General features: G+C 42.2%; 1 protein-coding gene across 4 annotated transcripts in view; it reads right to left on the bottom strand.

Moving 5' to 3' along the window:
• Window positions 1–2,900: 2,900 nt before the first annotated feature.
• Window positions 2,901–27,862, bottom strand: part of cryl1 (crystallin, lambda 1) — a 52,540-nt gene continuing 27,578 nt past the window's right edge. For 3 of the 4 annotated variants that reach the window (XM_007905577.2, XM_007905576.2, XM_007905579.2), the window contains 3 exons: window positions 19,991–20,096; window positions 6,710–6,816; window positions 2,901–5,043 (listed from right to left, as the gene is read on the bottom strand). In XM_007905577.2, the coding sequence (XP_007903768.1) occupies window positions 4,939–5,043; window positions 6,710–6,816; window positions 19,991–20,096 (318 nt within the window). In that variant the 3' untranslated portion in view covers window positions 2,901–4,938. Of the gene's footprint in view, window positions 5,044–6,709; window positions 6,817–19,383; window positions 19,813–19,990; window positions 20,097–27,862 lie in introns of those variants that run through there. The other variant, XM_007905578.2, reaches the window with a different exon arrangement.

Raw genomic sequence — 27,862 nt, forward strand, 5'->3', positions numbered from 1 at the left:
TTTTGTTATGCAACAAGTTGTTACAATCTGGAATGCACTGCCTGAAAGGGTGGTGGAAGCAGATTTAATAATAACTTTTAAAAGGGAATTGGATATATATGTAGGAACCTGGTTGTTAGTCGATTGGCGGATCACTTTTCCAGGGGTAATAATACCCCCCCACAAAAATAATAAATTAGTCACTTCAATCCGACTGTTTGTGGATTGACTGCTGTGCGCAATTTGCTATTGTGTTTCGCCCACAAAATATACACTCGATAAGACACTATATCAAATGCAAGGATTATTACATACATTACTTGAAAAAAAATTGCAAGATTATGGGGAAAGAGAGGGGGGGGGGCGGAGTGGGACACGTCGGTAGCTCTTTCAAGGAGCCAGAACAGACAAGATGGGTCGAATGGCTTCCATCTGTGTTGTACGATTCTATAAAACGAAGAAATGGCTGGTAATTGTAATGTTGAAAATATAAAGTAATATAAATTGGAACAAGAAAAATCACAGACAATGGATGGGTGTCAATCGGCAAAAGTGAAAAAGAGAAAATAGATGTTACACCACTGAACTGTCTGCCAGTCCATTTAAGAGGATGTTAAAGATCCCATGACTCTATTGTGGGATTTTGCTTTTATTTTGGTCAGCCGTGTGTCTGACACGTGTAGAAACCTATCCCATGCTTAAGAGAATCCAAACCAAACTGAGAATTCCATGTATCCCACACATATTTGCAAATTCCAGAGATATTTATTGGAATGGAATTCCCTCTCTCTCCCAGGAGGGAGGCATCCTGCTTACCTAATTCCAGAGAGTATTTGGCACAGGTTAACAAAAGCCCAGGCTTGAGGACCCCAGAATGATGAGGTACTGTTGGAGTCTAACCAGCTAAACCTGCATAGCTTACCATTGAGAGCACTGTCTGGTAAACTTTAACACTACCTATCCAGCTAACCCGTTAAGGCTTTGGCTTACAGGGTTTACGGGAGCTGAGTGGGCAGAGTCCCTGCACCCAGTGACTGGTCTGGCCTTGCAAGTCCTGCCGTTGAGCTAGGCTCAGGAACTGGACGACCGAGACACCACAGAGGGTTGTCTTGATTCCAACATTCAGTTGCCAAACCGGTGTGCTCATCAATAATCCAGCAGATTAATCGGTCAGTTACCTCATGACTGTTTGTGGGATCTTCTTGCTGTTGCAGATGGTTGACACATTGGCTTAGGAAAAATGTCACCTCAATCAACAATAATTACTTTTTATAGCACTTTGAGAGTTCAAAGGGATAAAAGCACTGTTGAAATACAAGTTATTGCTTTTTTTTCAGAATATTCATTCTATTGATGTGAAAAGCTCTCTACAAATGTAATTTGTTGTTGTTATTCAGCTCTGGCCTCCTTCTCTCAACAGAGCACTTCCCGTGGCCTCAGCAGTTCAGAATTCATTGCATCCCGGGGAGTATTTATTTGAGGCTCATCTATTCCTACATCCTCCAAAATGTTACAATACTCAAGTACATAAATGCCCAGTTCTTTTTTTGAAGGTGTTAATCAATGTAGTATACACACCATTCAGTGAGAACTGTTCAACACTTCCATGTGCTTTGAGGATAGGGTGGTAAAAATACATAGTCAAAACGTGGCTTCATCAATAATCTGCGTAAGGTTAGTATATATCTATGGGTATAAAAAAATTTCCAGAGTCCAATCCACTGAACTTGAAATTTATTTGTGCAAACGTTTTTAAAGCAGGTGCCAACTCTTGACATTCCACAATATTACAACCAGTCTCCACTTCAGCATTTCAGCCTCCAGTTTGCAGTTGGGGAAAGTAGCTATGAATAGTAAAAGATGATTTTTTTTAGACCAATCCAGGCTTTTAATGTATTATCAATTCTTGAATACTCCAGTGTAGACATCCAAGATATACAGCTGTACAGTAGTTCAAGGCAACTTTAATGCAGGACCTCAGTTTGTTAAATCATTTTTTGCATAATTTCCTGGAGATATTATGCACATTACTGTGCGGACTAAGACGAATACAAGGTCCACTTCACATACGGAGGGTGCATGGTGCTCAAGAAACCAAACTCACAAAAGTCAATGTTCTTCAGGAGAGGAGAGGAGAAAATTGGAGGTGAAGTTAATACCATTTTTTAAAAAGTGATTTTCATTCTTGAAACAGTAACTCTTTTTAAACCGTAGACAACAACAATAACAAATTGCATTTATATAGTGCCTTTCACGGCAGAAGCACGTTGCAAGTACTGGTACTAAGGTGCTGGTAAACCTTGTACTATCCTAAATCCTATATAATGATTGATCAGCAAGTAAGATCCCTAAACACTCAATGAATGCCTCACAAAGCTTTAGAACAATTAATTATTCTTTTACTAACCTATAAGAAGTTGCCTGTGCTGATAACAATAACCTCTTAAGATATCTTTGGAATTTATTTCCCCAATCTCTGACAATGAGGAAAAATTAACTTGTATATAAAGATTTATCATTGTCTGAAAATATCCAAACAAATGACAATCCTATTTCAATATCAAAACGCAAAAGAAGTCATCAAGAGGAATGCATGTAACTTTGTAGCATTTTTCATTCAGTATAAAATCCAAGGTATAATATGATTCAATTTTCAGAGTATAAGCACAGTTAAGAGTCAGAAAATACTTATTGTGGATATAAGAACCACAACTATTTGTGGTGTGTACACAATGGACCATTGTAACATGCACTTTCTAAAGATTTAAACAACTAGAATTTTTTTTATTAAAGTAGGAAATTCTTCAGACAGTAGTGGGGGAGGAGGAAGAGAGAAAAGAAAAGTGTTGTCCAAAACTTGTCCTTCTAGCTTAAAAAGCAATATGAGACCTTGACATAAAAAAAGCAAAATTATACACGTACAGGTTTCATGACACTTTTATTATGACCTACAAGATGTGAGCACAAATATATTTTCTTGCAAATAAAACAAATAAGACAGAAAGTTGCAAATCTAAATTGGAAGCTTTACTGACCACTGTTGGTATATTCCAGTGGTTTGGTTTACAATAGCCTTCAAATCCCATTACAATAGTTAATTGTGGCTACTATTGCTTTGATATAAATAGTTAAATTGCCATTCCATAAGTGCAAGATGGTGTTCTATAAGTGCTAGTTATACCGTAAAACTCACATAAGTTGCATGAGTCATTTAATATGACTAAGGTGAAGTCCGAGTTGCAGGCAAACTGTAGAAGAAATCATAGAAAATCCGATTTAATCAATAATCTACACTGCGCCTGCATGATTCAATGCATTCGGAAAGTGCCCGTGCAGTCTTTCATCACTGCAACTGGTAAGTGCTCATGCGGTGACAGGTCAAGACTATGTTTCCTGTCTTGACCCGTCGCTGCATGCGAATTTACCGGCAAACAATGGCATTGCATTGAATCGTGGAAAATTAAGTTCTTTGTGCACCCGACGACAGATCAAGACTAAGTATTCAATGCAGTCGGCAGGTAAGTGGGGGGTGTCAATGGGAGGTCACTTCCCACGATTCAATACAGCTGGTAGATGCAGAGATTAATGGAGGATAGGGGAGCGGCGATATGAGTTAGGAGATAATACCTTTATAAAATCCGACTATTGCAAAGAAATCTTAGTAGTTTTGAAAGGAAATTGAATTGAGACTCGGATGCAAGTACGACTTAAGCACTCTGGGATGCTTCCCCATGCAAGGGGCGCTATATAAATGCAAGTTTTGTTGCTGTTGTCGGCCTCCCAACTCTTCCCTCTACAAGCTGCAGATCATCCAGAATTCTGCAGCTCATGTCCTCTCCCTCACCAGGCTCAGTGACTCCATCACCCCCACCTCCACCCTCGCCCGGCTCCACCGGCTCCCCATCCCTCAGAGGATAGAAATCAAAATTCTTGTCCTACTTTCAAGCTCTTCACAGCCTCACCCCTCTTACATCTCTAACCTGATAACTCCCTATCAACCTGTCCGCTCCCTCCATTCAGTAGCTCCGGCCTGCTACAGGTCTCCTGGCCGACCTGCCCTACCATCGGCAGCTGGGCTTTCAGCCTCTCTGCCCCCACCCTTTGGACCTCCATCCCACAGTCCCTTCACTCCCTTTCTTGCCTCCCTCGAGGCACGACTCAAGACCCTCCTTTTCGACTATGCCTTCAGCCGCCCTCCTAACCCCTCTGCCCTCCCTCATTCCAACTCTGCCCCCCACGCTTGGGTCCTGATCCCTGTCTGTTCAGCCCCTTGGGATGTCCTCCCGCCATGAAAGGTGCTTTAGAAATGTAATTTTGTTGTTGTTGATTATACGATTTATAAAGATAAGTCTTATGCGAGTTTTACTCTATATTTCTATAACATACAATGAACTTTTTTATTAAAAGATAAAAAAGTCAGATATCTCTGAACTAGATATGCACTAAGTACTTTGACACTCTTACAATGATGTTTTTTAAAAAAGGTCAAGGGGAACTACAAACTCTACACAGCAAAGAAGAAAATTAGCAGATATAAACTGGGCAGATAAAGAAAGCAATTAATGGGGTCTAGTTTGCAATGTTAGCAAATGGGATTTGAAGTGTTATGACTTTTGTCTTCAATTCTCCAATATTATTTAACTTTTGACGTTTGCCAAACAGCTAACTGGATTGAGCAAAACAGCCTGACAGCATTTTTCGTCTCAGCATTTTTCTCCCCCCACACTTTGGAAATCGCGATTAGTCAATTTAAGAGTATTGTGAATTAAACGTTTTCGAATATTCATGAACAGAAATCATAATTAGTGCTTCGAATCCGGATTGCAAATATGGCATCTTCAACCCCAGTGTTAAGAAAAGTTATTATTTTTGCATCTTTTATGTTTTTAGTGTTACTAAAGATGGATCATATTGCACCTAGGAGATTAATGTCGCCTTGGCTGACCCTCCACTGCCTCACTACATTTTCTTTTTCAACTTTGCCAGAGCAGCCAGGTATACGTCTCTGTCGTGCCTTCGTGCATTGAGGTGTTCCGGATCAGCAGGAATTCTCCTGGACAGTGCCTAGGATGTGGAGAATTATTCAGAGAGGTTACATGTGGAAAGCCATAAATGTTGAGATCAACAAGAAAACATATATATTTTGTAAAATTATTTTCAGGCAGTACAGGTTTGCAGAAACCATTCTGATTTTAGAACTATAGAAGTTTACAATATTGTGCATGAGCTGACTCTTTGAAAGCTCTATACCGCTATCCACATTCTGCTGTCTTTTCGTCATACCCTTTTATATTTCTCCTTTCAGATACAACTTGCAATTGTATGGGGCCTTCACGTGGGTTAGTCCCAAAGCGCTGAACAATGAGGAATTTTAGGCTGAGCTGGGGAGAAAGGGAAGGTCAAAGTCAAACAGGAAGATCTCCAGGTGCAATGGGTAACTGCTGAGTAAACCTGTTTGAAGAATTTTACTTCAGAATGAACCCTATTTGTAAATCAGTTATTACCTGTGAAATGCTTTGAGATGGGACGTAGTGGCTGAAGATGCCCCCAAATATTTGGAGCACAAATAATTATCTAATTCTCTTTTAAAAAGATTTGATTCTGCCTCAAACCACGATTCCAGATAAAGATTCCACGCCCTAACAACCGGCTTTCTGTAAAACAAATTCTCCTAACCTCTCACTTTGTTTAGTTAATTATCTCACAATCCATGCCCTCTAGTTACTGACTCACCAGCCAAAGGAAAACGTTTCGCCCTGGTTACATTGTCACCTCATAATTTCAAAAACCTCTGTAGAGATCGCCTCTAAACATGTATCATGTCTCCTCTATACCTTCTGTGTTCTAGGGAGAAACAGTCCCAGTTTCTCCAATGTTTCCTAGTTAAGTAAAACTCCTGGTATCACCCCAGTGAATCCCCTCTCTGCTCTTTCTATGGCTTTGACATGCTTCCTCTAAGTACCAGAAACTGCACACAAAACTCCCAATAGCAGCCTAACTAATGATTTTTACAGACTTAGCATTACCTCTTTGTTTGTGCATTGTGCCAATCAAGTTCAAACTATCTTATTGTATTATAATATAAGTAGTTGAGCCTAAGCATAATTGAGCCCAGATGTAATAAATCAGTGGATGGATGAAAAGAAGAGGGTACTCTGGCTGATATCCCCTGCACAACTGACATTGCAAAGGTATTCTGTTGGGTTTACTTTCTCTTGTCTTCCTGGGATCTACTCAATGATTCTTGCTCATGGATCGACCAAGATATTCACTTATTCATTCTTCAGCCTGTGCTTTAAGGTGTCCAAGCACCAACGTGCTAAACTGCTGAGTAAACCTGACACTGAAGAATTTCACTTCAGAATGAATCCTATTTGTAAATCAGTTATTGCCTGTGAAATGCTTCGAGATGTTTTTAAGAGACTATAAAAATCCCAAACTGTATCTGATAATATGCTTTGTTCTCTTCGGCTAACAGCAGTCTCAGGCCTCCCCCGCTTGAGTTTGTGTCTATATCGGTGGGGCTTCCACCCCTTTGAAAATCACTGCAGTGTCTTTTTACCACAAATATACGGTCAATTCACTTTACAGTATATTCTGTGAAGCGCTTTGAGACGTCTAGAAGACATAAAAAGCGCTATATCAAATGCAAGGATTATTATTATTATTAATCTCCCAAATGTAGGCAACAGTAAATGCATGGATTATTATTATTAACTGTATACAGCACCTGATGAATATTCTGGATCTCGTCATCACGGAATTCGGGTGGGGGGCCAAAAGACGAAAGCACTCGTTTCATGCCCACGGCATAACGCTCACAGTAATTCTTGGTACCTAACAAATTCAAAGACAAGTCGAAATTACAGTCAATAGCCCACCAAAGGTTGTAAGTCAGGCAACGCTGATCAGCTGATGAAGTGAATTAAATGGGCAATTAAGAGAAATAGCAAATGATACACAGTTTGCCTCAGGCCCCACCTGTCACCTGCATTTATTCAGGAGCTGAGAAACATTTGGTGATTTTTTTCTATCTCAAATGACCATTCTGAATATGTAACTTGGATATTTGTTGCTAATTAGGTCTAGACACGAGGGCCCATGAAGTCCTCATAGAGAAACTAGCAGTGTAGATGCTGCCTTTCACTGGTAAAAGCACTAGAGGAAGCAAAAAGCCCCATCATGCTAACTTGCAAGGCATCAGCAACCTGGGGTCAGAGCCAAGGTGCTGTGAGTCTGCATGATATTTGTGGGTTTCCTGGAGGAGACTTTTTAAAAAAATATCCTGTTAGATATAAGTGCAAGGCAAGTGCCAAGTAGAGAGGAGGAATTTCCCCATAGGGAGGATGATGGTAATGGAGGTGGAGAGAAGGGGGAAGAGAAAAAAAAATAGCTTCATTTGAGCTTCAATTGCTTTTTGCATTTTTTAAAAGATTGTTCAAATCCAGTAAAACTGTTAATCAGGCTAAGTCTGCCAGCAACCACAACAACTTGCACTTATATAGTGCCCTCCATGAAGGGCAGCGGAGGGTGCAAGGGATGAGTAGGAGGCCGGTGCCAGTCGAGTAGAGATGCCGGGTGGTAGATCGGGGAGTGAGGAGGTCGGAGAGGTAGGGAGGTGCCAGGGAGTGAATGGATTTGAACCCGAGTGTGAGGATCTTGAAGTTGATCCGTTCAGTGATGGGGAGCCAGTGAAGCCTGGCCAGAACTGGTGAGATGTGGGTACGGAGTTTTGTCCGGGTAAGTATGCGGCGGCAGAATTCTGAATGAGCTGGATTTTTTGAGCTGGGGACACCGGCGATGAGTTGGAGTAATCCAGGTGGGAGGTGACAAACGCATGCATGAGGGTTTCAGCTGCATTTGGGGTAAGGTACGGTCAGAGGCGGGAAATGTGGCGCAGGTGGAGGAAGGTGGTCCTGGTCAGGGACCGGATGTGGGAAGGGAAGGACAGCTGGGGGTTGCACCCGACATCCGACAAGCACGGATTTGAGCCCTCACTAGAGCTTGTCAGATGTCGAACATTCAACTCGTAATTATCCTCTTTGGGGGGAGGTAAGTGGGGTCCCCAACCATGGCTACAAGGTGGCATTTCTGACAAGGGAATGTTGGAATCGAGCCAGCCTTCTGTGGTGGTTTTGGAATTCGGGTTCGCAGTACTCCAAGGCATTGCTGATGACAGTACAGTTATGTTGGCTTATCGGCAGGTCTTGAAAGGGCAGACTAGTCACTAGGGGCAGGGACTCTGCCCACTCAGCTCCCATTAGCTCTGCAAGCCAACGCCCGAACAGTTAGGGAGGTTCCCAGCTGGTAAATGGCAAGCTTCCCCGCTGAGATCAATGGCAAGCTACTTTTAGCTAGTTAGACTCCAGCAGTACCCCAACACACATCCTGGGGTCCCCAACCTTGGCTCTTGTCAACCTGAGCCAAATACTTTCCAGAATTAGGTAAACTGGATGCGCCCATCCAGGAGAGAGTGCACATTCCATTCTAATAATCTATCTCTAGAATTCCTGTGTGTAGGTGGGATGCATGGAATTCTCAGCTTGGTTTGGATCCTCTTAAGCATAGTGATGAGTTTCTGCATTAGTCAGCCCAAACGAACAAAAATGTCCTGACATGTTTTCGTTGACATTGGAGAGCTATTATGCTGCTTTTTTTTTTGCTTGTGCTTTTCAACTGCCTTCTCAGGTGTCCTGGGGACTAAAACCCGAGGCTTAGAAGCTGTTGATGTTATGTAAAATACAGCAATTTACATTTATAAAATGGCTTTTATGTCAAGAGAATTTGAAAATAATCTCATTGAATAATACAAAGGGTTTTTGTTTGGTCAACCAGGGGTGTCTGACACATGCAGAAACCCACCACCGTGTTTAAGAATATCCATAACACTCCACAGCTAATAACTAAGAATTCCATGCATGCCAACTTAGCATGGAAATTCCTGTGTTTGAAATGGAATGTGCAATCTCTTTCTGGAGGGATGCTTCCTGTTTACCTAATCCAGAGAGTATTAGGCTCAGGTTGGCAAAAGCCAGGACTCGGGTTGGCGTAAATCAATGCTTGGGGAGTGTGCTTTGGTGATACTGCTGGAGTTTAACCAGCTAAAACCACATAGCTTGCCATTGAAAGGACTGTGTGGCAAACTTCCAGTTGCTTGTCCAGCTAGGATCACCCTACCCATTAGGACTTGCAGGGTTAACAGAAGCTGAGTGGGAAGAATCCATGCACCCAGCGACTAACTAGTCTGTTCTTCCAAGTGATGCCGATGATCTGGGCGAGCTGGTCTGTTAGCTGGTGTGTCATCTGCTGTGCCCTGGAGTACTCTGCCACCAACCCCTCCTGGTTCAGGAACAGGAATATCAAAACCGCCACCGAGAATTGACTTGATTCCAATAATTTGTTGCCAAGCACATCAACAAATGCAACTTTTGCTGAAGACTTAATCATAATTTTCAGATGAGACATTAAACTAAGGTCCCTGTTCCGACTGACGTTAAAGATTCCAAGGCAAAAAGAGAAGGGCATTTCTCCTGGTGTACTGGCCAGACAATCCCCCAGATAAAAATACTGTCCAGAACAGCAGAACCAGAGGACATGGCCTTTAATTGAAGGAGGGTAAATTCAAAACAAATCTGCGATAGCACTATTTCAGGGAGTAAGTAGTAAACGTATGTAGTTTGGGACATGACATATGCATGCGACTGCCAGGATGGTGGAAGGTGAACTGGATGGACCTTGGTCTTCTTTTGTCTCGCAATTCTCATTCTTATGTTCGTTCATTCACTTCATGGCTGTTTGTTGGATATTGCTGTGTGCAAACTGACTGCTGTGTCCGCCTACAAATACAGTTGTTACACTGAATCGTGCAAAATGCTTTGAGATGTTTTGATGACGTGATATGCTGCTATATCAAATGCAAGGATTATTAATATTTTAATCATTTGAAATTGACAATATTTTGGGTAATAAAGTAGGAATGTTTTTAGTAGCTGATCCGATGCAGAACCTGATTCTACCTGCCGCTAATTATTGAATAGCTATGAGCTAGACATCCAGTTCAGTTCTCTTTGTTAAGCATTCCAAGCAAAGGAAACTGAACTGGACAGTTTGGGGTAAACATGCAGAGGAAGAGCAAGCCTATTCCATAACGATTGGGAGTACAACTGGGCTGACATAGAAGTGGGGGTATTAAGAATTTTATTGAAGTTTTTACCTTGGTATCATTTACATTATCACTTGGTATGATCACACTTTGGCTAATGATATAATCTTTTTGTGGAATCCTGTGGCTCAGTGGTTAGAGCACTCGCCTTCCAAGTGAAACACCTGGGTTCAATTCCTGGCAGGGTGAAACCTTGGGCAAGTTTCCTTACTCCACACGCTTAATGATAATCCCTCCAAAATAAAACAATAATAGATTGGTCATTTTCAATCCACGACTGTTTGTGGGACACTGCTGTGCGCAATTGGCTGCCGCGTTTCGCCCACAAATATATGGTCAATTTACTTTACAGAATATTCTGTGAAGCGCTTTGAGACTTCTAGAAGATGTGAAAAACGCTATATCAAATGCAAGGATTATTATTATTATTATTTCCTTATGTACGTGGTGTTCTTTTTCAATTTGTGAAAAAAAAATTGCAAAATAATACAAAAAAATCCCCAAATGTGGTCAGAACCAGTTTACGATTTTGTTTGGTTCTTATTTTTCAGGAAAATGCTGAATGTTAGCTGAAAGCTGATAGGGCAACACGTATCATGTTTCAGGAACCTGTGCCTGCAATTCAGTGAGTGGTACTATTGTACAAAATCAAGTGACTTTTTTACTTACACAAAATGTGACCTTGATTTAATAAAACAGAATGCTTAATAAAATCTGCCGTGCTGGGGATTTGCAATTATCAAGGCATGTTCCAATGTAAACAATTTTCTGTTGGCTCCACTTGTATGAAGGGCATTTCGAAGCCGAGGTGAGGAGAAGAAATATAGTCAAGTCCAGTCTTGTTCACAACAAACAGTGCAGCATAATTGTTTCACATCTTCTGCCATGGTAAATCATAACTCCATGGTAATTAAAGTGAGAAAAAAATTCTATGTACAAATACAAAACCTCCAATCGGGTTTCCGTGCCGCCCACAGCACAGAAACAGCCCTGGTCTAGTGACAAATGACATTCTGTCCATCTGCGACCAGGGTTCCCTTTGCCTTCTCTGCTGCTTTCGATACTGTCGAACACTATCGTCATCACCGCCTCTCCTCTCACCTCAAGCTTCACGACTCTGTCCTTAACTGGTTCAGATCGTACCTCTCACACCGCCTGCACTTCATCTCCACAAACGGCTTCTCCTCTAGCCCTCGTACTGTCTCGTGTGGAGTTCCTCAGGACTCTATCCTTGGTCCCCTCCTCTTCAACATCTATATGCTCCCTCTTGGTGATATCATCCGCAGACATGGGGTCAACTTCCATATGCATGCGGATGACACCCATCACACAGAGGATACAGTTCAAGATCCTGCTCCTCACCTTCAAAGCCCTCCACGGTCTTGCTCCCCCCTACCTCTGCGACTTCCTAAACCCCCGCCATCCTGCTCGCTCCTTCTGCAGCGGGCTCCAGCCTGCTTCACGTCCCCGCCTCTCTCACCCCACTATTGGCGGGTGGGCCTTCTGCCACTGCCCCCACCCTCTGGAACTCCATCCCGCAGTCCCTCCCTTGCCACCTTCAAGACACATCTCAAGACCCTCCTCTTTGTCCGTGCTTTGATCTCCCTGCTTCCCTCCCCTGCCCTCCACCCTCCCCGACCCCCAGCTCGGGTCCATAACTCTGATGGTCCAGAGCTTTGGGACGTCCTCCCGATGTGAAAGGTGCTTTACAAATGTAATTTTGTTGTTGTTGTTGAAACGTGTCTAAAAACAAACTTTAAAAAAAGCAATTTTAAATGCCTTTTAATAGTAGGGATTTCTACCAGGAAACATTTCCAAACCAACAGTGATTCTTTGTTTCTCTGTGACCTCCGCTCTTGTGTATCACATGTTGCCCAAAGAAGTTTTCAATCTTAATCTTTTGAAATGTTATCGGCACACTTTGCAAACGGAAAGGAATGCGATATAGGCTAAAAATAGACTGCTTTTGTACTTCCATGAAAAACAAAGAGACGTCCACTGTAATCCCAAAAGGGTTAAGGAATCTTCATTCTTAATAAAGGGTCTGGGATCAAGGAGCACACACCAGTGTCAGAAGAGTGGAGAGTATAAAACAGGAATTTTAAGTATGGAGAAGATTGCACGGGTGAAGAAAAAGTGCAGTAATAATAATAATTCTCACATCTGACATAGCGCATTTCATGTTGGAGGATCTCAAAGTGCTTCACATAATATACTGTAAAGTGGATTGACTGTTTTGTGGGAGACTAGCTGTGTATTTCAAATAGATACAAAGTACTTGTATCTCCCTTCCTCACTCCCTTCACCTCGCCCCCTCTCTTCCCATTTTCAGACCTTTCTTTTCGACCGCGCCTTTGGTCACCTTCCTCCCCCTCCCGCTGGCTCGGCCCCGGGATCCATCACTGTGAAGCGCTCTGAGATGCTGTCCGGCGTGGAGGGCGATCTATAAATCCAAGTTGTTGTCGTTGTACTTGTGTCTTTCAAACCCAAGATCCTCGTTCTCACTTTTAAATCCCTCCACAGCCTCGCCCCACCCTACCTCTATTACCTCCTTCAACCCTACCAACCTAGCCGCTCTCTCTGCTGAGCGAACACTGACCTACTCTAATGCAGGCTTTAAGCCATTCTGCCCATGCTCTCTGGTCTCTATACCAGAGCCCCTCTGACTCGCTCTCCGCATTTTATTTCAGTTTTGAGTTTCTCTTCCTTTGCTACAAGCATTCTGTAGGCATTTCAGCAACTCCAATCTTCATCCAGCCCCCATCTGACTTGTTTGTGTGAGAGTGTGTGGAGGCGGGGAGGGGGGAAGGGCGCGCTGAGCTGAGAGATAATAATGCGCCAAACATCAACTCCCCCTGTTCAGGGACATCTTCTATTAGGTTTTCAAGTTTTAATTGTTTGACTGAGGTAAGCATTGACGTCACAACCTTGACCCAAAACGCAGAATTAGTTAAAATAAAAGTTATGAAAGCATAACGTTGTTATTTTAAACTTCTCAACTAGTTTTCAAGCAGTACGTACAATGCAGACCGACAAACCATGACCGCCTTAGCCCGACCAGGAGCCAGTGTTTATAAGGAAAAATAAAAATCTCAAGATGCAGGATTCAATCCCAGGTCATCGTCCTTTCCCCACGTAATATTTCAACCCTGGGATGGAATATATCAGAAATTAAAATTGAACTATGGCATTAACTCACCAATTATGCCAGATGTTTTCCTGTGGCAAACACAGGGCGATTTCTCTGTAGGGCATATCCGATAAACAGGTGCACTTTGTCAGACTGTAGAGATGGCTCCATAACAGGTTGCATTTAAATCACAGCTTCCATTAATTGAGAAAAGTTAAAATGGATAACAATTCAGTCATATGCAAGAAGGCTAAGCTAACTACACTGCATAGGATTTATCTGCCTCTCGTAGATTACAAATTGTCTATCCAGATAACTTTCATCTATTCTCACTGACTGCATTGGCAGTTCTTTGAGACGTGAATTCCAGAATCCCACAACTCCGAGTAAAAAAAACTTCTGATTTCTAGCTCTAATTTTTAGATTGTGACCCTTGTTCTAGATTCTGCAAGCAGATTCTGCACAGAAAAGAGTCTCCTTATACCCACTCTGTCATTCCCTTTACTATCTTAAATTTCTCGATCAGATTTGATCTGATCTGCTTTGCTCAAGTGAGCACAGACCCAGTTTGCCCATTCCATCCTCAGACCTAAGTTCCTTCAATCCAGGGATCATTATGGTAAATCTACACTGCATGGCCTCAAAAATCTTTTCGAAGGGATTGGTGCTCAAAACTGCACAAAGCACTGCAAATGAGGTCTGGTTAGGGAATTATACAAATGTAATCCTCCACTGCTGTTGGTGAGTGTCTTCCCTCTGGTTTTGCCAGTGCCTGTGCTATCAATCCTGGCTCGTGCTAGATTCACATTTGAGTGCTGCTGTCCTCCCACTCCTGCCATTACCATTTGCGTCAGCAAGTACTTTTTTTTGTTTACAATCCACCAACTCGAAAAGCGCCTCCTCACAGAGCTTGTCATCACCTTCGAACACCATGTTGGGTTGCGGAGTCCTGTAGCTCAGTGGTTAGAGCACTCGCTTTGCAAGCGAGAGACCTGAGTTCAATTCCAGGCAGAGGGCGAAACCTTGGGCAAGTTTCCTTACTCCACACAGAGCCTAATAATAATCCCTCCAAAAACAAAACAAAAAAAAAAATTGGTCATTTTCAATCTACGACTGTTTGTGGGACACTGCTGTGCGCAATTGGCTGCTGCGTTCGCCCACAAATATACAGTCAATTCACTCTACAGTATATTCTGTGAAGCGCTTTGAGACGTCTAGAAGACGTGAAAAGCGCTATATCAAATGCAAGGATTATTATTATTATGTTGCACCTCTTCTCTCAGGACTTTCTGACTTATTTTCTTGAGCAATTGAGCACTGTGGTACATTAAATCAAGGGACCTTAAATCTGCTTATTTGAATGAAAGCATGATTATGACATTAACAGGTGCTACTGCCCTGCCCTGTGTAAGCGTTCTCACCTCACCCGCCTGTTTAAAAAAAAGGCACATTAAAAGTTTTCACCGGCAACCAGCAAAGCAGTACAAAACCCCGTTAAAAAACAGCCTGGTGGCAACCCTATTATTGGATGAGGAAGAAAGTTAGAGAGACTCAGAAATAATAATAATAATCCTTGCATTTGATATAGTGCCTTTTCACGTCTTCTAGATGTCTCAAAGCGCTTCACAGAATATATTGTAAAGTGAATTGTCTGTATATTTTTTTGTGGGTGAAATGCGGCAGCCAATTGCGCACAGCAATGTCCCAAAACAGTTGTGGATTGAGTGACCAATTTATTATTGTTTTTTTTCTTGAGGGATTATTATTAGGCGTGTGGGGTAAGGAAACTTGCCCAAGGTTTCGTCCTGCCGGGAATCAAACCCAGGTCTCTCACTTGCGTGGCGAGTGCTCTAAACCACTGAGCTACAGGACTCCTTAGAAGCAGAATTTGGGTTAAAAGAGAGAAAAAAACAGCACAAAGACAGAGTAATAACAACAGAGAGCGATAGCAACTGAGAGAGTGGCACAGTGAGAAAGAGTGGCATAGGGAGAGAGGGTTGGCATAAAGAGAGAGTGAACTCACTATTAAAGATGAACTCAACGCTGGTGATCAAACATGACATTGATGCTCTCCTGCCATCAAAGAGATGGTAGCACTCCAGTGCTTCTACTTGTAAAGACAGAACAACCTTGTTATAATACTATACAAGTCCGCTTATAATCCTGGTGTCTTGGGGATGCCTGGGAACAGTTGCCATCTTTCCCGAACATTGTGCAGCCAGATGGGAGAGGAGGAGAATTTTCTTTACACAGCTAATTGTTACGATCTGGAATGCGCTGCCTGAAAGCGTAGTGGAAGCAGATTCCATGCCAACTTTCAAATGGGAATTGGATATTTACTTGAAAAAAATATGCAAGGCTAAGGAAAAACACCGGGGAAGAGGGACTAGTTGGACAGCTCTTTCAAAGAACCAGCACGGGCACAATGGGCCGAATGGCCTCATGTGCTGTAGGATTCTATGATTCTATGAAAGCAGCAACCATTTCCCCATGTTGATGACAGCCTTTTTGTTTAACAGAAAGCAGCCTATCTAACCTTGTAGTTCATTGATTATCTGCTCCTCCGGCCTCAAGAGCTGATGAGTTTGATTACCCTGCCCTAGACCTTTTGGCACTGGATGTTCCATTGCCTCCACCAGAATAAAATGTTGCATTACTGGAGGAAAATGAATGAGACCTTCAAAATGTTCTTTTTCTTGATCGTCACCATCTAAACAATGGTCCCACAAATACAGCGATTTCACTCCATAGTAAATCCTGTGAAGTATTTTGAGATGTCCTCCTGATGTGAACGGCACTATGTCAAATGCACAAATTTTTTTTAACTAAATTTCCTGATAATTGCACAGCACTCAGCCTCTACTGCTGTTACTTTGGTATTACGTAGGAAATCAACCTCAGATGGATTGCCAATGCACTGCCAGGGTTTCTAAATATAAACGTGGCAGCTGAACTGCAGAGCAAAGCTCTCTCACCTCTCACTTACACACACACTCTCTCTCCTCTATCTCTCTTCCCTCCCCCGCCTTCACTCATCCCTCTCCTTCTCAATCCCTCTCTCTCCCACTCCCAGTCAGCCGCACGGTTCACTATCTGCAGTAGCAGGAGCCAGCGGTTGTTTAGGATGTGGTTGGCAAGAGAAAGATTGAAGTAACGGCCGGTATTATTTCCACTCTCCGTGCTACCGCCAGTTGGACCACGCTGTGTTAGATCATAGCTGATCTGTACCTCAACTCCAAGCTCAAATGTAATTTTTTCTGGCTTTCACCTTCCAGCCTGTAGAGCATGTCAACAAATGTCATCCAAGGTCACATGCTGGTTGACACCCTCATTCAACGCAAGGAGCAAAAAAGGAGTCACTCACAAGCTCGTTCGGGCCAAATGGAAACAATACCGTGCCGAATGGAGTTGTGAAATCAAACTAATAGTCCCACCAGTAAAAGAGGGCTCGTGTGGCCAAGAAGTTGCCAAATACATAACAAGAATCAAAATCGATGTATCAAACAAATTCAGCGTTTTGATTGAAGTGTCCAGGTGACTGTGACAATTTGAGATGAGCAGCCACCATTTCTGGCTCTGGAACTCCATCCCCCAGTGCCTTCGCTTTGTTTCCTCCCTTTCCTCCTTCAAGGCCGGTCTCGAGACCTTTCTCTTTGACCGAGCCTTCAGCTCCCCTCTCGACTCTCTACCCCCTCCTCGCTCTCTCCCCTCACCCTGACCATTTCGCCCCTGCTCGGGTCCTGACCCAACTGTCCAGTGCCTTGGGACGTCCTCCCGATGTGAAAGGCGCTCTATAAATGAAATCTTGTTGTTGTTGATGTTCTAATAAACTAGTGGAGGGCCAGTCATTACCATCATGGCTGTCTTACAAGTTGTGGAGTGTTGCACTAGCATTGCTGCTCCAGCATAGAAAATGTTGAACAGTCTCTTTAGTGCTGTGTATTCCTTTATAGCAATGGTGCAAGTTATATAAAGAAACCTTGGCAATGAAACAAGGTTCAGCCAGGGTTCAAAGCCTTTTTTGATCATGACCCATGTCGTTTACTCTTAAGTAAAGCTTCAACCTGCTCCAATCAGATCACAAATGCTCTTGATTTTGTCATTCATTCAGGTGCCTTGTTTAAGAATGCATGGGAACAGAAATGAAAAAGCCCTGCTCAGTTTGCAGTTCATTAGACAGGAAGAATAATTGCTGACTAGGAATGTCTCCAAAAGTCATCCCAACTTTGATAGAAGGCCAAAAGCATTCAGCGATTGAAGCTGTTGAAAGGTTGCTTACAGTGTACCACCTGTCACAGACCCTTTGCTCCAAGAAAAAGCAATCAAAATGAAACGCGAAGCTTCCCATAACCAAAATGATAGCGAAGTGAAGAACGCGGTTTATTGTGTTCTACAGTTTCTTAGTGAGAACATGCTTCCTGCTGCGGAAACAGTGAAAAGCCTGGAATCTGAGAAGATCTTACTTAATTCACCGGGTTTTCAGTTCACTTTAGTTGGAGTTGGTGCCAGAATTGGTGCCGGAACTCGATTTAAGAGTTAGACAGGAGAAAACTTTTAAAGAGTTTGAATCTCTACCTATGCTCAGTTAGTCTGCTTGCCATTTGAGAGTCAGCTTCTAGGAGGGGCATGGAGTGAAGAGCAAGTTGCTACAAGCCATGATGAATGATAAGCACTAATGTCACAAATTCTGCCACCTACAAAACCTTTTAAAGTATTCCTCTGGATTTCATGTATCCACAAAGGGTGATTTTTTTGTCACGGAATATGAAATGCTTTGAGGCAAAGAACAGCAACAACTTGCATTTATATTTGTATCGCAACCTTCATACGCCCTAGAGCATATTTAAAAGGTAATTAAATGTTTAAAGAGGAAGAATAAAAAGGTAGATTACAACAACAAAATTACATTTATAGAGCGCCTTTCACATTGGGAGGATGTCCCAAGGCGCTGGGAATTAGGAATTAGGATTAGAGTAGTTAACTCCAGTAAATGAGACATGAGACAGAAAGTTATGGGTTGAAGTTCACATTGGGACTTTGAACCTACATAATCTAGGCTGACACTCCAGTACAATGCTGATTGTTTGAGGTTCCATCTTTCAGATAAGATGTTAAACCACCCGCCTATTCAAACGGACGTTAAACATCCCACGGCACTATTCGAAAAGACAAAGAGTTTCTCCCAGTATCCTGGCCAACGATCCTTCAGATGAGATTGATCATTCACTTCATGGCTGTTTGTTGGACTTTACTGCACACAAAATTGACCGCTATGTTCGCCTACAAAATAGTTTGCTACACTTTGCAGTAAAATCCTGTGGAATCGTTTTGCGACGTCCTCAAAGGCATTGTACGAAATGTAAAGATTGTTGTTATTTATCAACACTGAATTTCTCAGGTTCTTTTGACCAGGAAGGGCATTAATCATAATTCTGTCTGCACCTAAAACAATCAGGTCAGCTCTAGAAACTGAAAACTTACCAATGGTGTTTAAATGTAAAATTATAGAAACTTTTGGAAATTTCTTAGTTTGGAAAGCAATTTTCTACAGTTGTTTTTGTGTGTTATTCTAAAGTGAAATCCAGTTTTCCCGTGTTCTTTGTAAGTTTAAGAACATGAGAACTATCAGGCTTCGGAACTGCTTCAATTGATCAATAGATCTCCTGCAACAGATGAACTGTACCCCCAGGTTACATGAGGAGACAAGGGAGAGATTTGTGAAACACTGATGGCCATTTAGAGTGAATTATAAAAACAAGTGAGATTCCAAAGAGAGACACACTTGGTTTCTGCAGTCAATAATAGTGCTAAAACCTGACATCTACATAACAAATCTCGAAAGGAATTTCTCCTGGTGACCCAGCCAACAGTCGGCCAGATAATGATAATAATCCTTGCATTTGATATAGCACCTTATCACGTCCTTGAAATGTCTCAAAGCGCTTCACAGAATATACTGTAAAGTGAATTGACTGTATATTCTGTGGGCAAAACGCCAGATAAAAATTGGTCATTCATTTCATGGTTGTAAGTAGATAGACTGTCATGTTCCTTCTGATGTGAAATGCACTATACCAAATGTAAGGATGATTATTATTATTAATTATTATTAACTGAATTATGACATTCCGATCAGTAATACATATAGCGTTATTGTTGCTATTGGCCCCCTCCTAGCCTTGTAGAGCCACGATTCTGCACTCGAGCCTCGAACAGGATTTTCCCTATTGTTGTTCCGTTATATTTGTGTATTATTGACAAAAACACACCATGCCAAATTCCAGTCTTCTGTTGAGGAATGCCTAAACCACTGTGGGGACGGGTAATGAGCGAGCAGTAAGCTGCTGGAGGACTTAGCCAGATTTGCACTTACTTTTAAAAACAACGCAAAAAGCAATTGAAGCTCAAATGAATCATTTTCTTTTTCTCTTTTCTCTTCTCTCCACCTCCAATACCATCATCCTCCCTGCGGGGATATTCCTACTCTTTACTTGGCACTTGTCTCAGCACCACTGGAGACTCGCCCTGTGGTTAATTGCACCTGTAATCCACACAATCACCTTTTCCATAATAATCCTTGCCATTATTTTCTTTTACATAACAAAAAAAAATGAGAACTGCTTAAAATAATGAGATTCAATGAACATGCTATGTCCTGTTTCGGAGATGAATTAATAATCATGTCTTCAGTAAAATGAGCTGTTTGCAGCAATACCCACCTTCTGCATTCAGGTGAATGGTCTCAAAGGGTCCCATAAAAGCGTAGCGCATTCCTAATCCTGCAGTCATTACAAGGTCCACGTCCTCGGGCGATATTATACCCTCCTAACAAAGAGCAAACAGAATCACTAAATACAGAGTATAAATGTAGAACATAGAATCTTAATTCTTTGCTAAGATCAACTGTATTGTAATTTAAAATTATAACAGACAGTACTCAATACCCAGTGCATTTGCAAAACTTTTAGATAGTTGTTCTCCCTAACTTCCGCTACTTAAATAATGGTAGCTGGGCTGGAATCTATTAAGGTATTATATGGCTCATCGGCAGGACTTAGAAGGGCAGCCCAGTCACTGGAGGAAGGGAGTCATCCCATTCAGCAAATATTAACCCTGCAAGCCAAAGCCCTAACGGGTAGCTGGACAAGTAGTAGGAAAGTTTGCCGGATAGTGATATCAATGGCGAACTATGTGGTTTTAAGAGTACTCCAACGAACACTCTGGGATCCCCAAGCCGTGGCTCTTGCCAACCTGCGCCTAATACTTTCCGGAATTGTACTTTCCAGAATAGGTAAGCAGGAAGCATCCCTCCAGGGAGAGAGTGCACATTCCATTCTAACAATCCATCTTTGGAATTTCCACGTGTAGATGGGATTCGTGGAAATCTCACCTTGGTTTGGATACTCTTAAGCATGGTGATGGGTTTCCGTATGTGTCAAACACATGGCTGTCCCCGCCCCACCTAAAAAAATTGCGAAAGGCGACAGCTAATTGTACACAGCAGTATCCCATAAACAGTCAGATTTCCAATGCAGTGCTTGGGGTGTGCTGCATTGTTGTAAGTGCCATCCTTCAGGTGAGACATTAAACCGTGCCTCTTCAACTGTGCCTTTAGCTCCTCTCTCGACTCTCTACCCCCTTCCTCGCTCCCTCCCTTCCCTCCCCTCACCCTGACCATTTCCTCCCTGCTCGGGTCCCGACCCAACTGTCCAGCGCCTTGGGATGTCCTCCCGACATGAAAGGTGTTCTATAAGTGCAATCTTGTTGTTGTTGTTGTAAACCGAGGGCCTGTTCAGGTAGATGTTAAATGAAAAACAAAGGGAGGTGTCTGCTGGTGATATTCTGGCCAATATTGATCCCGATAACATTGGTCATTCACTTCATGGCTGTCTGTGCTGTGTGCAAATTGGCTTTTGAATTTGCAGTCATTACATCTTACAGTATATCCTGTGAAACAATTTGAGTCATACGTCCACTGTAAAAGGTGCTATGTCAAATGCAAAGATTTTTTGTCTTGTCATGACATGATGTATTAAGCAAATGCGTAGAATATAGAAAAGGATTTGTCAGCACTTGTATGAAGTGCGTGGTTACAGGAAGCAACAGGAATAGGTGGGGTGTAGCACAAGAACCAACAAAAGATTTCAGCTTGGGGAAACTTCTATGTTTTTTTCCCATTAAACTTGGCCTGTGAGAGGACAAGCAGAAACAGGTATCTGCTATACACCTGCGTTTGTTGGCTATTAAAGTATCAACAAACTAGTGACTATCCTTCGAGGAGGAGTGGGGGCTTAAGCAGGGCCTCTTTGGACATGCTTGGCAACAGAATGTCAGAATCAAGTCAACCCTCTGTCTTGCTAGTCTGGTTCTTGAACCAGGTGGGTCTGCAGTATTCCAGGGCACTGCTGAGGGCAGACCAGCCACCCTGCCTGATTGGCAGGGCTTGGAGGAGCAGACCAGCCACTCGGTGCAGAGATTCTTCTGTTACCTCTGGAAGCCAAAGCCTAAAAGGCAGGGTGGTCCTTGCTGGACAAGCAGCTGGAAAATTGGCAGGCAGTGCCTTCAAGTTAAGCGGTTTTAGCTGGTTATGCGCCATTGTGCTCTGCCACTGTCAAGTGCTCTGGGACGCTACCCTGTGTGAGAGGCGCTAGATATATTATCCGTAAAAAATAAAACTCAAAACCACGACTGTTTGTGGGACACCGCTGTGTGCAATTGGCTGCCACCTTTTGCCCACAAAATATAGTCAATTCACTTTACGGTATATTCTGTGAAGAGCTTTGAGACATCTCAACGACGTGATAATGTGCTGTAACAAATGCAAGGATTATTATTATTTTATAAATGCAACTTGTTGCTGTTCAACTCCAGCAGTATCCCACTGCACACTTTAGGTTTCCCAGACCTTGGCTTTTGCTAACCTGTATCCCTAGAATTAGGTAAACAGAATGAATCCACCAGGAACCTCCTGTATTCCATTCTAGCCACAAGAGTTTCCATGTGTAGCTGCCTTCCATTGAACGCTCAGACCAGTTTGGATAACCTTAAGTATGGGTTTCTGCATGAGTCAGACACCCAGTTGACTAAAAACAAATCTCCCTGTCCGTTAGGTAGATGTTAAAGATCCCATGACATGATATGAATGGAGAAAGAAATTTCTTCCGGCAGAATCTCCCTTCTCTTTTTAAGTAGTGCTATGGAATCCTTAACATACATCTGAATGGACAGATAGGACTTCTTGCTTTAACATCTCATCCGAAGGGTGGCTCTTCTGGCAATGTAACACTCCTCCAGTCTTGTAGCTTAGTGGTTAGAGAACTCTCCTCGCAAAAGAGAGACCTGGGTTTGATTCCTGGGCAGGGCAAAACATTGGGCAAGTTTCCTTACTACATACACCTCTGTTTACCCAGTAAGTAAGAATTCAGTTGTTAGTCGATTTGGGATTGCATTTCCAAGGGTAATAATTCCTTTTAAAAAATAATAATTTGGTCACGACTGTGGGACACTGCTGTGCGCAATTTGTTGCCACATTTTGCCCACAAAAATATAGTCAATTCACTTTACAGTATATTCTGTGAAGTGCTTTGAGACGTCTCGAATACGTGATCAGGTGCTATATCAAACGCAAGGATTATTATTAGTGCACTGGAGGTCAGCCTAGACAGTTCAAAGTACTGATGTCAAATAAAGCGCCTTATCGGGTCGTCTAAACTCTCCCACCTCTTCACTCCCCACCTCCTCACCTCTCCCACCTGCTCACTCCCTCCCTCTCCCACATCCTCACTCCCCACCTCTCCCACCTCCTCACTCCCCACCTCTACCACTCCTCACACCCCACCTCTCTCATCGAGTGTAGTGACTGTGCATAGTGTTTAAGAGGTCTATAAAAATGCAAGGTCTTTCCTTTTCCTTTTTGTGTCAGTAGGCCATTATTGGGATAGAGTTGAGCACATAGGACTGGCAGAGAAAACAAAGACATTGGAAAGAGGTTAGAAATTCAAAACGACTAACTACATACAAAGTGACAGCTAAGGGGTCAGTAATACATTGTGAAATACTGGTAACGGTGTTAATGGTTTCTGTCTGACACATGTCACAGACAAGCAAATTTAGACAAAGAGTGAGTCAGCAGAAACAAAGAATGTAGATTAAGCACAACATTGTTTACAAAATACATTCTTTGGGGGAACTGAGTGCATCAATGTAGAAGACGGTTAAAAGGTTGTCGTTGCTAAAAGCCACCATTTTCTTCCACACACCCCCACTTAAGAAAGATCCTTGCAGCTCAACAACATTGATGGGTGGTGGTGCCTTTATGTCTGCAGGGTTTTATTCTAACCCAATTTCAGGTACATATCAGACACTCAGACTCAGGAGGTGAAGGCACTCAGGTGCCTTCACTTCCCCTCTCGACTCTCTACCCCCTCCTCGCTACCTCCCTTCCCTCCCCTCACCCTGACCATTTCCCCCCTGCTCGGGTCCCGACCCAACTGTCCAGCGCCTTGGGACGTCCTCCCGACGTGAAAGGCGCTCTATAAATGCAATCTTGTTGTTGTTGTTTGATTCAGACTACTAATAATAACAATGATAATAATCCTTATGTTTGGCATTAGCGCTTTTAGAAGAACTAGAATGCAAAGGAAGAACAGTAACATTCTGATATTCCATTGCCAGATATGACACCTTGGAGCCAGTTCAGATCCAAGGAGTCCTTGGGGGAAAGGGAAGAATCTTCAATACAAATCAATAAAAAAGTCCTGACATTGGCCTTGAGCCTACAATTTTCTGACTCAGAAGGGCGAGTGTTCCCAATTCAGTCTGTCTGACACAGATGAGACATCAAACCAAGGTTCTATCTGCCTGTCAGCACAGGTGGGCATTAAATATCCCATGACATTGACATTAAAAGAAAGGATTTTCTCATAGTATTCCACATCATTCTAACTCAATTGATTAAATCATTACTTGCTAAGTGGCACTTTGCTGAGTGCAAAACAGACATCTCGTTTGCCTATAAAAAGTCAATACATTTGCCACTAATTACTGTAAAGCCCTTTGAGTCGTTCCAATATAAGGTGCAATAAAAAAAAATCTAACTTCTTTCTATCAGAAATACACTTTCAGGTTGAAAACTTGACAGAACATACCTTTCAACCATCATAACAGTTGGTCATGTAGAGATTTTAAGTCTCCCCTGTTTGTGTTAGTCTATAAAATACACAGTCAATACACTCTACATTAAATTCTGTGAAGTGCTTTGAGACTGCTTCCAACATAAAAGGTGTTACATTAAATGCAAGAATTTTTGGGGGATCAGTCGGGTGTTTGACACATGAGGAAACCCATCGCCATGCTCCAGCAGTGCTCTGGAGTACTACAGACCCGCCTGGCTTAGGAATCGGACTAGAGATCGACAAGAGGGCTGGCTCAATTCTGATATTCCATTGCCAGACATGACACCTTGGAGCCAGTTCAGATCCAAGGAGTCCCCGCTTATTCCACCCACGGCCCCCCCAGGAGAATAGCCGACAAAGGTTTTTTGTGTAGCTTTCACATTTAAAAGTTGAGTGTTGCTATGAATTTAGAGTGAGTCACTCTGTGTCAGAAATTAATTTCACTGTTGGCCAGGACACCTGGAGAAACTCCCTTTTCTTTTGAACAGTGCCATGGGATCTTTAACATCCACCTGAATAGGCAGATGGGACTTGACTTCAACATCTCAACTAAGGACGGCACAGACAGTACAGTGCTCCCCTAGCACTACATTGGAGTATGAGCCTACACTACGAGCTCAAAGATTTAATGTGGCACCTGGGTTCAAGTCAAACTTAGATGAAAGGGATTAAATAAACAAATAAATAAACGGCTGACCAAATAAAATTGAAAACTAATCTGTAATGTGATTTTACTACACAGCTTGATTTGTGCATTGCACAGAATGACAACACCACCACACCTAGATGTTAGAGGTGGGTGACAGGATGAGAAAGTACAACATGTAATTAGTTCAATAATAATGGATTAAATAGAAATTATAAATCCAATATTAATACTCAGAATAATACTCACAATATTAATATTCATAACAAACCATTAATTAAGTTTGATTATAGTAACCAAGTAACTAAATATTATCAGTAAAACAAAATGAAGGGAGAAAATCTCTGGCATGAACCCAGACCCACCTGAAGCATAATAGAGTCAGAATTTGTGCTATCATAGTGCATTATTATAGTACAATTGCATTGCTCCTCTAGATTTCCAAACACCTTGTTTTCCAAATCCTGTAGATTGTATGATTATGAAGTTGCAAAATGTGATCACAATCAAAAATAATAAATAATCCTTTGAATTACACATTGGGAGGACATAAATGCCTTATAGTGTAAATCCTGTACTTTTAAGGCAGCCAATTTGTGCGTTGGAATATCCAATAAAAAAACCACAAAGTGATTTACGAATTTTACTTGGGGATTGTTGGCCAGGACACTGGGAGAAACTCCCTTCTCTTTTCAAAGAGTGCCATTGGATTTTTAATGTCCATACGAACAGACAAAGAGGATTTGGTTTAAGTAATACTAATCATTATACTCCTTGCATTTGATATAAATCATGTCATTGAGATGTCTCAAAGCACTTCACAAGATATACTGTAAAGTGAATTTACTGCGTTTTTTGTGGGCGAAACACCTTCTCTCAATTCCCTTCGACTCGAACAGCATTCTGTGTTTCCTGTGGTGGGTCAAAGTTTTGGGAACACTGTGTATTTGTCAAACTCCAAAGCTTGGTACATATTAACATCTCGTACCAAGTTAATGCTAAATTGAAAACAAAATTCCCTATGTCTGAGTTACTGGAGATATGGTATCACAATCAAGGCTATTTGGAAATGTGCAAAGCAGGATTGGAGAGACTGTACCAGTTAGATTGGATGCACTCAGCAAGGCTCACATAGAAAACCATTTTATTTGTATGCTTCATATGTGCACATAATAAAATATAATCTCTCCCCCACCACCACAACCACACTGCATCTGGAGGACGGAAGAAAGCAACAACTGGAATGCAAGAAATTAGTGAGTGGTATTTTACACTCTTGCGCATACGTTTGTCACCTCCTGCCTGGATTACGCCGACGCGCTCCTTGCTGGTCTCCCCAGCTTCAATATTTAAAAGATCCAGTTAATTCAGAACTCTGCCACCCACATACTTACCCGGACCAAACTCTGTATCCACATCTCACCAGTTCTGGCCAGGCTCCACTGGCTCCCCATCACCAAACGGATCAACTTCAAGATTCTCACTCGTGTTCAAATCCATTCACTCTGGCATCTCCCTATCTCTCCGAGCTCCTCACTCCCCAAACCACCATCCAGTGTCTCCACTCGACTGGCACCGGCCTCCTGCTCGTCCCTTGCACCCTCCGCCCCACCATCGGAGGTTGCGCTTTCAGCCACTACTCCCTAAAACTCTGGAACACTCTCCCTCAATCCCTCTACCTTGCCCCATCTCTCGCCTCTTTCAAGTCCCACCTGAAAACTTTCCTTTCGACCGTGCTTACGGTCACCTCCCCCCGACTCGGAGTCAGGCTCCACCACTGTTAAGTATTCTGAGACACTACCCTGCATGGAGGGCGCTGTATAAGTGCAAGTTGTTATTTGTAATTCCACTTTTGAAGCATTTTTGTTCCCACGGTTGAGAGTAAGGAGCAGCAATTCTTTTCTATCCTTTGCAACCTGCAATATTCCTCAGGAAATTATGCTGCAGAGAATTTTAAGATTAAAAGGGCAATTTCATAATCACAGTTAATCCGCAAAGAGCAGATTTAAACAAGGCTAATTCTTTGAAGACACAGAAAAATTTAATAAAGTAATAGAATACCAGTATTATAATTAAAGAGAGTTATTTTTGAAAACTTTGTACTTTTGTTAGAGTACCTTTGCATATTCATCACAGTTCTCTTATTTCTCTTCACCTTTATTAATCCTCAGTGATTTATTGCTGCTTAACCTGATAAATTCCACCTACATGTTCATTTGCATTTGTCTACAAAAGAAATACAGTCATTGCAGTTTTCAATTTACCCTGCAAAGCACTTTAAGAGTCATGTCTATGTGAAAGGCGCTACATCAAATACAAGGATTAATCATTATTAATTGTCATTATTACTCATCAGTAACCAGAAGGCATCAATTTAAGATAGTCAGCAAACAGCAAATGGGGAGATTAGAAGATTATTTTTCCCCACACAGAGTTGTTTGGATATAAAATATCTTTTGGGTTGTGGTGTTTGAGGCAGAATCCATATTATTTTTTCAAAAGGAAACGAGACAGATATCTAAAAGAGGTTTGGCATTGGGGCTTAGAGAAGAGGCAGACAACTGGGACTGAAAGGACTGCTGTTTAAAAAAGTCCGCAGAGACGCGAAGGGCTGAATTGCCTTCTTCTGTGCTGTAAATTTCTATGATTCAATCTGGATGCAATAGCTACGTGAGGACGAGCGTATTTACTTATTCACAACTCATATTTCACTGTCTGAATAAAAAATGTTATTAGGCTTGACCTGGTCACATCCAAGAGGCAATCTTGTT

The sequence above is a fragment of the Callorhinchus milii genome, unplaced genomic scaffold, assembly GCF_018977255.1.
Source record: "Callorhinchus milii isolate IMCB2004 unplaced genomic scaffold, IMCB_Cmil_1.0 Scaffold4, whole genome shotgun sequence".
In the NCBI taxonomy this organism is placed as follows: Eukaryota; Metazoa; Chordata; class Chondrichthyes; order Chimaeriformes; family Callorhinchidae; genus Callorhinchus; species Callorhinchus milii.